The 13430-nt window shown below is 39.1% G+C and overlaps 1 protein-coding gene across 1 annotated transcript; it reads left to right on the forward strand.

The window, feature by feature from the left end:
- The first annotated feature begins 324 nt into the window (after positions 1-324).
- On the forward strand, positions 325-10168 carry LOC311286488 (tripartite motif-containing protein 16-like). The gene is made up of 6 exons (XM_084402703.1): positions 325-1030; positions 2742-2837; positions 2923-3156; positions 5868-6027; positions 8858-8905; positions 9133-10168. The coding sequence occupies exons 1-6, from the start codon at positions 452-454 to the stop codon at positions 9648-9650; spliced, it is 1635 nt and encodes a 544-aa protein (XP_084258829.1). The 5' UTR covers positions 325-451; the 3' UTR covers positions 9651-10168.
- The last annotated feature ends 3262 nt before the right edge of the window (positions 10169-13430 follow it).

Genomic DNA, 13430 nt, shown 5'->3' on the forward strand with positions numbered 1-13430 from the left:
GAATAAAGAGAAGAGATGCGAACCCGACATTAGGAAATACATGATGCTGAAGTCTTTGAGTCCTTCAACATCATGGGCTCATCTGAGGTACAGAATCCTCTAGTTGCATTTCATTATATAGACAGAAATTTATTTCATAATGTGATTTTCCCCCTACTTTTAATTATTTTACTTCAATGAAAGGTTAGATTTTTGCTTTTTTTTTTTTTTTTTTTTTTTTTTTTTATAGATCAAAAGGATAAACAATGCAGATTCATTTTTACAGCCATCTTTGATCATATTTACCTGGGGTGACTCTCCTTGATCAGGAATGAGGAATTAAACTGCTTTACAGACACTCCTGTTTTACACACGTCACTCAAACAAAGAACCAGGAAACTATTTCATCTCCTCAGTTCAGAGTATTTTTGAGCTGTTGTGTGATTGTGTCTCTCTGTATTCATACAGTAAAATGGCAGAAGCCAGAATTTCAGTGGATCAGAATGAGTTCACGTGTCCAGTGTGTCTGGATCTCCTGAAGGATCCAGTGACTATCCACTGTGGACACAGTTACTGTAAGATCTGTATTACAGGCTGCTGGGATCAGGAGGATGAGAAGAGAGTCTACAGCTGCCCTCAGTGCAGACAGACCTTCAGTCCAAGACCTGCTTTAGCTAAAAACACCATTCTGGCTGAACTGGTGGAGAAACTGAAGAAGACTAAACTTCCTGCTGACTGTTACGCTGGATCTGGAGACGTGGAGTGTGACGTCTGTACTGGAAGAAAATACAAAGCCGTCAAGTCCTGTCTGGTGTGTCAGGAATCTTACTGTCAAACTCATTTAGACAGTCATGAGGAATTTCACTCTCGTAAACCACACAAAGTGATTGATGCCACTGGACGACTGCAGGACATGATCTGCCGTAAACAGGATAAAGAGCTAGAAATGTTCTGTGTCACTGATCAAGAATGCATTTGTGTGCGGTGTAAAGAGTATGAACATAAAAACCACAAAACTGTATCAACTGCAGTACAGAGGACAGAGAAACAGGTATGAACTGAGAGCGATTGATCACACAGAAATGAAAGTGTCTTTATTTACACACTCATTTACTCATGTTGTCCCAAACCGGTTTGACTCACTTTCTTCTGTAGATTGTGAAGATGATATTTTGAAGAATGTCTCATCTATTTTACTCTATACATTGAAAGTCAATGGGGTACAAAAGTTTCAAGCTCCAAAAAGGAGAAAAAGCATCAAATTAATCTTAAAAACTAGTAGTTTAAAAAAGAAATGCGATTAATTGTATTAACGTGCACTTGTAGTGTACTTCAAATTAAAAGTATATAAAAATAAAAAATAAAACTGTACTTGCTGATAATATAATATTAATGAAATGAAAGGCCATTTAAGTGCACTTAAAGAGAGTAAAATGTCATGACTGTTAATAAATACAATTAGTAAAAATGTCAAATTAAAAGTTTTACTTTAAAATGCATTTTAATAATATTTTATATTTCAAAGTAACTCTTTTGTCATGCTTTAAAGAAAGTGCTCTTATTTTGATGTATTGACTGACATACCAAAGTACTTGATCATAATTACAACTCTAGTGTCTTATTCAATATATTTAAAGTTTATATGTTTAATGTACAACATTATTACAGTATATTTTAGTCTGTACATATGACCATACACTAACTATATTTTAAAAACAATAGAAGTAGCCTAATTATGAAATTACATATGAAGAAGTACTTAAAAAATCACTGTTAACTTTATCTTATTAATTTAAATATCAATTTAAACTATAATACATGCTAATTTATTGGCAAATAACATGCAACTAAGTGTCTGTAAACATTAGCCTACTGGCCCTATCTTACATTATGCAATGCAGTGTTTTTTGCAAGTTTCAGTCCGACGCAGTTATCATTTTCACGTCCTGCGCCACGTTGTTTAAATAGCAAATACAGTGGCGTGTTAATCCCAAAACACACCCATTACTCATTAAGAGAATAGGGACAGCCCTTTTAGACCATTCGCCTGGTGCGCTGACCTTTTTTCCCGTTAAACTAGCAAAAGTGGATTCGGACACATCCTAAGTGAACTTCCTCCGTGCGCTTTAGACCATGCGCTAAGATCGTTAAAATAGGGCCCTTAGTTCAGTTCACACTTAAGTATATTATTTTAAAGTATATTATTTACATGCATTTTTTTAAAGGAATGCTACTTTTAAAAGCACTTGTTTTTTAAAGGACCAATTTTGATTCACAAATCAAATCAAATCATTGATCAACTCATGTACGCAGAGCACAAATCAAAGATGATGACATCAAAAACATCAAACTTCACTGATGCTTGTGTGATGACATCATGATGTTTAGTCATGTGGCATGCAAGAACCAATGAGATTGTGTCGTCATATTTTATTTGGCCTCTGTAAACAGCTGAGCCATTCTTCTAAATATCTTCTGTTGTGTCTCAGAATAGACAGAAAGTCATACAGGTTTGGAGTGACATGAGGGAGAGTAAATGATGACAGAATTATTCATATAAAACTAGGCACTGATGAAATACTGCTGACATTTCAGTTTCATATTCATTCATAATCTCATTTCAGGAAACTATGAATCAGTGGTTTGAACTTATATAAACTTACAATGCTAGATCTTTAACCCTCCACCAATTCTGGATTCATGTAGCTTTAATTTTTGTGGTAGTAGTTTTATGTGTAATTTCCTGTTGGTTTGTCCTCCAGAAACAGCTGAAGGAGACGCAGATGAAGATCCGTCAGAGAATCCAGCAGAGACAGAAAGATCTTCATCAGCTGAGAGAGGCTGTGGAGTCTCATAAGGTGAGTCTGGAGAAGAAGAGAAGTGTGAGACGTCTCAGTTTGGACTCACTGAACTCACTGTGTGATTGTGATGTGTGTGTAACAGCGCTCTGCACACACAGCAGTGGAGGACAGTGAGAAGATCTTCACTGAGATCATCCGCTCCATTGAGAGAAGCCGCTCTGAGGCGACACAGCGGATCAGAGATCAGGAAAAGACTGCAGTGAGTCGAGCTGAAGGACGACTGGAGCGACTGGAGCAGGAGATCAATGATCTGAGGAGGAGAGACGCTGAGCTGGAGCAGCTTTCACACACACACCATCACATCCAGTTCCTGCAGGTAACAGAGATCTAGAAGAACTGGATCATAGTGGACTTGAGCAAGAGACTCACAGAGAAACATTTCATGAGAGCAGAATGAGACTAAAGGCCTATTTATACTTCTGTGTCGAACTCACGCCGTAGCTACGTCGTAGGCTGTGTGTAGCGCGCATACTCTTCGGCGTACCCTGACATGCACCTCTCCAAAAATGTAACAACGCGTCAACTCTACGCAGACGCAAGCGATGTGATTGGTCTGCTAGGACCGCTCCCTCGGGTTTCACATGCTCCCTCTGCATGTGTAATTGCGCGTCAACGCGGAACACAACGCAGAAGTATAAATGAAAACCAACGCGTTGCCTACAGCGTAGAGCAGGGGTCTCCAACACATCGCTCGCGAGCTACCAGTAGCTTGTGGCCTCATTGGAGGTAGCTCACCAAGGGCCATTCACATATCGCGTCTTTTGCGCGCTCAAGTTCGTTATTTCAAATAATTGAAGCGCGTGCTCATTTTTTCCAGGCGCAGCGAGTCAACATGAAGGATGGGGGTGCACCCAAACACTATGGGTGTTTTTTTCTTCTCCGTAAATAAATCTAGTAGCAGTAGCAGAGCTACAGCAAGCGTTTTTCGATGGTGGAAATCCATTAGCTACTAAAACTTCTTTGTCGTTGTGGAGAGCGCAGGGCATGGTTGCATAGCAACGACAGACGATACGGGAAAAACGGACCGAATTTTACTATTAATAATAAAAGATAAAAGCTTGTGCATTTGTGCATTGTAAATGTCAGTAATTTATCTTGTTTGACTCATTCTTTTAATAAAAATGATTTAAAGGCTGAAATATACGAGGTTTATCTTTTTATACAAACTTTTTTGTCAAAACTTTTTTTGAACTTGTACATGTTGTAGATAACATGTTGCAAGACACTCCTTTCAAATTTGGCCATCATTTTTAATGTTATTATTTTAATGTTTATGTAAACAAAAAGTGCATATTGATGCTAAGTTTAGTTGTTATTTGCTGGTTTTTGACGTAAAACTTGGTGAATTAATTTTACTGTGTAGTATTAGTACTTTTTGAACAGGATTCTGTGATCATTTTGGTCACTATAATCATGAAATTACATTTTCATACCATTTCATCTCTAGTTATGATGCACTATAAAATCAACAATAATTATGTGTTTTTACAGTATAATTTATTTTTATTTTATCTCTGACAATTAAGGGTGACATATATAGGTTTACAATAAATCTTTTAGGTCTAAAACAGTTTGCATAGTTGTTAATATGAGAGTTATGAGACATTATTTAAGAGATTGCATTACATGAGTAGCTCTCGGCCACTTTCATTTTTAAAAAGTAGCTCTCAAATGAAAAAAGGTTGGAGACCCCTGGCGTAGAGGCTCCGGCGTAGGTCCGACGCAGAAGTATAATGAGGCCTTAACAGGGCAAAAAAACACTCTAAAGCTCAGCTATTTGGATTTAATAACAAAATTAAACTATAGACCCCTTTTGCGCCGACGTCACAGTTACGTCACAGCGTTAGCTGGAGGCAAAACAAAGGGAAAACTGGAGGCGGCCAATACAAACCAGCACAGATTCGGCTACATAATAAGGAGCTTAAATTATTATTACTGTTATTAAATGTCATCTTGTTGTGTTGTTGGGTGCAAGAATCGACGGAGTACAGGCTCCAATTTTAAATTTTATCGCATAATGTTTTCTAAATGATTGTGATTATTTCTGAATCATCTATGATTGTATACATTGTTTTATTGTGATTTAGACTAGATCTAGACTTTTTGAAGAACCTGGTAAGAAAGGGTAAGCAAATACATAGTTAAAAAATGAATATGCTGTATCTGGAATTTTTATTTCTGGAAAATATTCACATCATTAAAATTGCACCGTAATGTCACTCTTTACATTGCCGTCTTCTGTCTGGCCTTGGCGCTGGCTAGGCAGAACTGCGGATCGTAGGCTACCACACAAGTCTTGTATGTGACCATACAGTTATAGGCATCTAAAGATTGATATGCCCTCAGTTTCTCTTTACGCTCAGTTTCTCTATCAAGTAGGTGTAGAATTCAGGCCATTCAACCAGAGGTAGCGTTAACGTTAATCCTGTCAGATCGTCCATTCATTGACTGAGCGTGTACGGGTCAGCCAGCCAATCTGGGATGTCCGTTAAAATGAACTTTTGCAAATAACAATCGCGGTCCTGGACAGTGAGTGACCTTGCACATTAAGATAAAATCGGATGTTCTCCAGTCATTGTTAAAAAACAAGCTAACAAAACTTGCACACTAACGTTAGTGAAGCAGCCAAGGGGATCGTTCTGCCTCCAACTAAGCTCCGCCCACAAAAAAAGTCACCATGTTTACCAACTGAAAAGGGGTCTATATACCACATTCATTTAACTGCAAATAACATGCAATTACGTTTCTGAAAACATTACAGCCAATCTGCACTTATATATTTTTAAAGTATATTATTTCTGTTACAAGTACGGTACTCTCTTTTTCACAAAGAGTGTGAGTGTGAAATACTAGAGTTTGTAGCATTAAATGATGAATATGAGAAGAATGTGCTGATTGTGTGAAAGTGCTGGATTGAAGCGAGTCACTGAAGAGAAGTGAAGTCAACAAGAGCCGCTCAGATCTGATATAGTGCAGGTTATTGGCTGAAGTGTGGAGATGATGAGTTTTGATTTCTGTTTTCTGTAGAGTTTCCAGTCTCTCTCAGCACCTCCTGAATCTACAGACGAACCCGACGTTTCCTTCAGTTCTCTCTCCTCTTTTGATGGCGTGAGAGAATCTGTCCGTCAGCTGAGAGACAAACTGGAGGATTTCTGCAAAGAGGAGCTCAAGAAGATCTCTGATAGAGGTAAAGTCCTGCGCCTCGTTTATACAGACGTGTGGAGAATGATCCGAAATGTGAACGTACAACAGTTTCTGAAATGTTCCTATGATTTATAAAACATGCGCACAAATAATTGTTCTAAACGCATCCCACTTTATAAATCATAGTTCATCTTTAATTCAAGTGCATCAACTCTACAGAACAGTCACAAACATCCCTTGATGGTTTAGAAGTAATAAATACTTTGAAGTTAAATTGAAATCCATTGAAATTTAGGATTGAATCCGATACGTGTGTTTTACATTGGGGCAAAAAAGTATTTAGTCAGCCACCAATTGTCAAATTGTCAATGTCAAACGTTTTCTGTAAGTCTTCACAAGGTTTTCACACACTATTGCTGGTATTTTGGCCCATTCCTCCATGCAGATCTCCTCTAGAGCAGTGATGTTTTGGGGCTGTCGCTGGGCAACACGGACTTTCAACTCCCTCCGAAGATTTTCTATGGGGTTGAGATCTGGAGTCTCCAGGACCTTGAAATGCTTCTAACGAAGCCACTCCTTCGTTGCCCGGGCGGTGTGTTTGGGATCATTGTCATGCTGAAAGACCCAGCCACGTTTCATCTTCAATGCCCTTGCTGATGGAAGGAGGTTTTCACTCAAAATCTCACGATATATGGCCCCATTCATTCTTTCCTTTACAAGGATCAGTCGTCCTGGTCCCTTTGCAGAAAAACAGCCCCAAAGCATGTTTCCACCCCCATGCTTCACAGTAGGTATGGTGTTCTTTGGATGCAACTCAGCATTCTTTCTCCTCCAAACACGACGAATTGAGTTTTTACCAAAACGTTCATCTGACCATATGTCAGTGTCTGGTTTGTGTTTCCACGGATGTCCACTAGAGGTCTCTTCTTCTTACTGTCACCATTCATTCTGGAACTGCATTTCCCACGATCCCTTTGTCTGTTCTCATCACTCATCATTGCACACAGCTGTTTCCCATTACATTGTTTAGTTTCTGTGTATAAATACCCTGTCTGTTTTAGTCCTTGTCACGGAGTCATTGTTAATCGTCACTACAATTCTGGTCTACGTTCTTGCCTGTTTCTTGTTTTGTTTATTGGACCGCTATCATGGATTTTGAACCTTGTCTGGATGTCTACGAGATGGATTACACTTTAATAAACAATTACTGCCATACTGCATTTGGATCTACTTACTTTCCTGTGTGTCCCCGTGACAGAATGACTCCGTCACCATATAGATCCAGCGGTATAAGTTTTCGTGATTTTTCCTTAATCACGAGAAGGGAGAAGAGACAGCGGAATGGCAATCATCAAGCTGAAGAGGAGGAGCCACGCATGACGTTAGTTGAGTGTTATGCTTTGTGTGCTCGTATCAGGGAGGAGAGTGCTGCACTCCCGGTTTATTCCGGGGAGAGAACAGCACCCAGTCGCTCACGGACAAGGAGGAAGAAGAAGACTTCCCGTCTCCCTAATGTCCCGAGGCCGTCCCCGTGCAGCCCGCTGTGATTCCGGAGGTCGTCCCTGTGCAGCCCGCTGTGGTTCTGGAGGTAGTCCCCGTACAGCCCGCTGTCGTCCCGGAGGCCGTCCCCAAGCTGCTTGCCCTGACGGCGCCGCCCCAGAGTCTCGCCCTGCAGGCGCCGCACCAGAGCCGGTGTCTGTTCCTGAGCCGGTGCCTGTTCCTGTTCCGTGGCCGCCCGAGGGGTCATCTCTACCATGGCCGCCCGAGGGGTCCTCTCCCCCGTGGCCGCCCGACGACTTGTTAATCGTCACTACAATTCTGGTCTGCGTTCTTGCCTGTTTCTTGTTTTGTTTATTGTGTTTATTGGACTGCTATCATGGATTTTGAACCTTGTCTGGATGACTACGAGATGGATTACACTTTAATAAACAATTACTGCCATACTGCATTTGGATCTACTTACTTTCCTGTGTGTCCCCGTGACACCATATGACATTCTCCCAATCCTCTTCTGGATTATCCAAATGCTCTCTAGCAAACTTTAGACGGGCTTGGACATACTGGCTTAAGCAGGGGGACACGTCTGGCACTGCAGGATTTGAATCCCTGGCGGTGTAGTGTGTTACTGATGGTAGCCTTTGTTACTTTGGTCCCAGCTCTCTGCAGGTCATTCAATAGGTCCTCCTGTGTGGTTCTGGGATTTTTGCTCACCGTTCTTGTGATCATTTTGACCCCACGGGGTGAGATCTTGCGTGGAGCCCCAGATTGAGGGAGATTATCAGTGGTCTTGTATGTCTTCCATTTTCTAATAATTGCTCCCACAGTTGATTTCTTCACACCAAGCTGCTTACCTATTGCAGATTTAGTCTTCCCAGCCTGGTGCAGGTCCACAATTTTGTTTCTGGTGTCCTTTGACAGCTCTTTGGTCTTGGCCATAGTGGAGTTTGGAGTGTGACTGTTTGAGGTTGTGGACAGGTGTCTTTTATACTAATAACGAGTTCAAACAGGTGCCATTAATACAGGTAATGAGTGGAGGACAGAGGAGCCTCTTAAAGAAGAAGTTACAGGTCTGTGAGAGCCATAAATCCTGCTTGTTTGTAGGTGACCCAATTCTCATTTTGTCTCTCATAGTTGAAGTGTACCTATGATGAAAATTACAGGCCTCTCTCATCTTTTTAAGTGGGAGTACTTGCACAATTGGTGGCTGACTAAATACTTTTTTGCCCCACTGTATATATGAGGCATCTGGAGATTCTTCTGTTCTCAGAAATGAGTCCTGCATCATCTAATATCAGATTAGAAACGTCTTAGAAATGGATGTATTTTATCTTGTCATTTCTCTTCACACTGTTCATGTCTGTTTATTTCCACAGTCACATTCACCAACATGAATCCCAAGACCAGGAACGACTTCCTACAATGTAAGTCACTGAGAAACAAGCAGAAAAACTCACTGAATGTGTTCATGTTCTTCCTGTAGAAGGAGAAATAAACATGATAGAAGAGTTTTATAATTGATCATGTAAATGATGATTTGCACAGGATATCTGATCAGCTGCACTGAGACACTGATGATACATTGTTCAGATACATTAAAAGATCAGACAGATTCATAATTCTTGTTTCTGATGTGTTTTCTCTCCATCAGATTCCCATCAGCTGACTCTGGATCTGAACACAGTGAATGAATACCTCAGTCTGTCTGAGAGGAACAGAGTGATTACTCTCACTGGCACACAACAGTCGTATCCTGATCATCCAGACAGATTTGATTGGTGGCCTCAGGTGTTGTGTAGAGAGAGTGTGTGTGGACGCTGTTACTGGGAGATTGAGTGGAGTGGTGATGTTGATATATCAGTGTCATATAAGAGCATCAGCAGGAAGGGATTTGGTAATGAGTGTGGATTTGGATATAATGATCAGTCCTGGAGTTTGATATGCTCTTCCTCCAGATACTCATTCTGGCACAATAACATAAAGACTGTTCTCCCTGTAAAGCCCATCAGCAGAAGAATAGGAGTGTATGTGGATCACAGTGCAGGAACTCTGTCCTTCTACAGCGTCTCTGACACAATGAGCCTCATCCACACAGTCCAGACCACATTCACTCAGATGCTCTATCCTGGGTTTAATGTTGCTTCTGGATCATCAGTGAAACTGTGTTGATGTTTCAGAATAGACTGTAGAGAGATTTTACCCATAATGCTTTGAGCTGCACAATAAATCAGTGACAGTGAGATGTTTTAGAGTCTCTTATTTTCTCTTACATTTTCACATGATTTTTGGAAATCTCAAAATGTGAGTAAACAAGATGCAAAAATGTTAGGCTATTTTGTTCTAACGTTAACAAATTTACAAGATTTTGTTGCTCTTTAGATTTATATTATCCAAGTTGCCAGAATATAATACTACTAAAACAACTTGTCTTTTCTATGAAGTAATGATACAAGCTCAGAGACATTTATAATCTTTTGATGTTTTTGATGTACAGTACACAGAGTGTCTTGACTTGGTGCTCTGGATACTGACATTTTGTTATTTATTTTTAACGTCCCCCTGTGGTGAAAATCAAGCTTTTAATGTTGTTTATATGTCTATGTGGTGTTTTTAATATGCTTTAAGACAAAACATGTGCAAATTCATAAGTCGACACCATTGCTGAGTATTTTCTCCTTAAAACTGCAGTGAACCAAAGACAGTCTCAAAAACATTCAAGCTATTTTAAGGCATGAATCAGTTTTTTTCTAAGGAAAGAAACATTTAAATGTGTACATTTGGTGATCAAATGTGAGTTTTAAGGGATAAAATGATTGACAACAGGGCGACTTTAACTCTTTTCAGACAGATTATGTGATAATGCAGCTGTTTTATTCACATATTCATCAAATCAAGTCAAGTCACCTTTATTTTTACGATACAGATTGTTTCAAAGCAGCAGTGATAATATTATAAATATATAAATATAATTATAATAAAATAATGCAACAAAGTTTGTTTTGGCTGGACAGCACACAATACATGTATGTGTGTGTGTGTGTGTGTGTGTGTGTGTATATATATATATAGTACAAACTTTAATTGCGATTAATTAATTTGACAGCACTAAACAATATGAATAAAAATTAAAATAAAAAAAATGTTAAATTAATTAAGTACACAAATACATTTGATCAAAATAATATTTTTTTATTCAAATAATTCAACACATTTATATTCCTAATTTTGCACAGTATTAATTGGGTCTTTCTTGAAACTATACTTGTATATTTTATACTGTGTGTGTGTGTGCATTTATACTTATTTAAATCTACACATGCATATTTATATATAATTATAAATATGAATATTAAAAGAGAAAAGTGCACAAAAATGTCACGTGTCTAAAAAGTAAAAAGCTCAATAAATATAAAAATTGCATTCACTTTAAAAAAAACTGAGTGCAAAAACTTGTAAAAGAAAAGTAAACTTGCGAGTTTTTGCACTCAGCTTCTACCGTTTTTTAGTGCATTTTTGTGTTCTCGTTTTTCTTGAAAGCAAGTACAGACTGAGGGCCCTATCTTGCACCCAGCGCAATTGACTTTGTACACCGACGCATGTTTCATTCCTATTTTGCACCCGCGCAAAGCGCGCTTTTCCCTCCACAGAAGCACGTCGCTAAACTAGGGAATGAACTTGCGCTCTCTGGGCGGTTCAGCGCAAAAAAGGAGGCGTGTTTTGGCGCAAACGTTCCCTGGTGCTATTTTACTGTTCCATAAAACAATTGCGCCACTGGCCAGAAAAAACCTAGTCTAAAGTCAGTGACGCGTTGCGCGTTGTTCATTATGCTATTTTAAGGGCGCATGCTTGACCATAATGTATAGAGTGCACAAACGCTCATACACTGTGATTCTCTAATCTACACAGAAGCAGCAGTTTTCATTTTTGCAAATCATATTATTACAAACGATAGATAGATAGATAGATAGATAGATAGATAGATAGATAGATAGATAGATAGATAGATAGATAGATAGATAGATAGATAGATAGATAGATAGATAGATAGATAGATAGATAGATAGATAGATAATTTATTATAAATATAATAATTTATTATAAAAGCATACATCTAGCTTACACATTTACCACATTATTATATGCCTGTTTAGCCGAAGCTAATTTGGGTGTGTTTCTCCCATCCCCAATGTCACTTCTCTCTCTTTTACGGCCGTGACGAGAGCGTTGCTCTCCTCGGCTGTGAACCGCTCTTGACGCGCGCCTGGCAAATCCGCCGTTATAATAGCAATACGCCAAGGAAAAAGTGCGTCTGCTCTTAAAGGGAATGTGAGATGATGCTCTGATTGGTTTATTTCACGTTACGCCCAAACCACACCTATGAATAATGAAGCTACTTCAGACCAACCCCTTTTAGATTTGCGCCTGGCGCAAGAGTCATTTATCCCGCCGGGAAAATAGCAACAGCGCCGAGACCCGCCCACAAAGTTACTTGCGCTTTGCGCTTTGACACTTGCGTTTCAGATCGTTAAAATAGGGCCCTCTGTGTGATTGATCATAAGTTGCCTGATTTGGAAGTGACCTCAGTCTGCATTGCTGCTCGCATCACTGCATTATTGACACAGGACTCGACGTGATTCATTCTCCATTAATCTCTGAAAGTCTTCACAAAGCTAAGCTAAGTTCCTTTTTAATGCTCATTGCTAAAATCTGTCAGGGTTTTGGCAACATAGGGTAGAGTGGGGGAAAACGCCCCCCTTAAGGAAAAATGTGACATAAAAAACATAAATGTGACTAGAATTGCCATCCCGGTTTTGAGTGACTATGGCAGGAGTTATTCACCAAATATTAAAATTGCTCAGCCTTCATAATTAATTAGTATTTCCACTGAAAATATTTTTGTACAAAGGGGGCGTTTTGCCCCAGCGGTGGGGTAAAACGCCCCCCAAGGTGGGGTAAAATGCCCCCTTTCTTACCAACCAGTTTGCTTCATAGATAAACAGCAAAATTAACAGACAATAGTTTTTAATCTCTAAAGGTAAAAGGCAAGTAATGTATGTATCAACATGTGTATATATATTAATATTTATTTCAGAAATGTTCAAAATAGGCAAAATTAACTACCTTCCCTCAGTGAGCTAACTGTGCTAGCAAGCTAGCTAGTTAATGCTCACTTGAGGTATTTTTTTCATGTTTTGTTCAAATATTTAGATTTTACCACCTAGTTATACTGCATTAAGTGTAAAACAAAGGATTTGATAGACAGAAATATGTTATTATAGTAATTATGATAGAGAAACTATGCCCCCAGGGGGGGGGGCGTTTTACCCCTCAGCGTAGGGGGCGTTTTACCCCACAAGCTATGAGTTTTTTAAAATAATGTTTAATTTTTAAAATATAATTATATTCCTTATAAATAATATATGATCTCAAACTACAGACTTCACTATTCATCTATCATACATCACTGTGATATCCTGCAGAACAATATTCTCTTAAACACTTATTTACTAATATCTGAAAATTATAGCATTTACCATGTAATCCTCTTCTCTTCAAATGTGTCGCTGGTGTCAGCTTCTCCATAGAGATTTGTATATCCCCGTTATCAACGTAGTGCATAGCAACAGTAAAAATGTATCTTGACTACTTTTAGTGGTTATTTTGGGAAAAACAGGTGGGGGGCGTTTTACCCCAGGGGGGCGGTTTCCCCCACTCTACCCTACGTGTGGCTTGGGCTAATCTAACTTAGTCGTTTTCATTAAAATGCTCTTGTTAGGCTTATGCGATCGGGCTATGTGCGTTACGTTTTCATAAGATATTGAATATTGGATTTGGTAACACTTTAGTCATTACTAGTGTGTTCCCATGATCTTCACTTTAGATTATTGATCCAAATTAGTAGTTCCTTTAGAAGGATGTAGTAACACTTGATTCATTACTAATGGGTTA

Source organism: Rutilus rutilus (assembly GCF_951802725.1).
Source record: "Rutilus rutilus genome assembly, chromosome: 1".
NCBI lineage: Eukaryota > Metazoa > Chordata > Actinopteri > Cypriniformes > Leuciscidae > Rutilus > Rutilus rutilus.

What these genes read in the sequence shown, in the direction of transcription:
- LOC311286488 (XM_084402703.1), top strand. Translation starts at nt 452, where the DNA reads ATGGCAGAAGCCAGAATTTCAGTGGATCAGAATGAGTTCACGTGTCCA. An exon ending in AGGCTGTGGAGTCTCATAAG is followed by an intron (nt 2,838 to 2,922) that starts GTGAGTCTGGAG and finishes TGTGTGTAACAG; the next exon opens with CGCTCTGCACACACAGCAGT. An exon ending in CAGGAACGACTTCCTACAAT is followed by an intron (nt 8,906 to 9,132) that starts GTAAGTCACTGA and finishes TCTCTCCATCAG; the next exon opens with ATTCCCATCAGCTGACTCTG.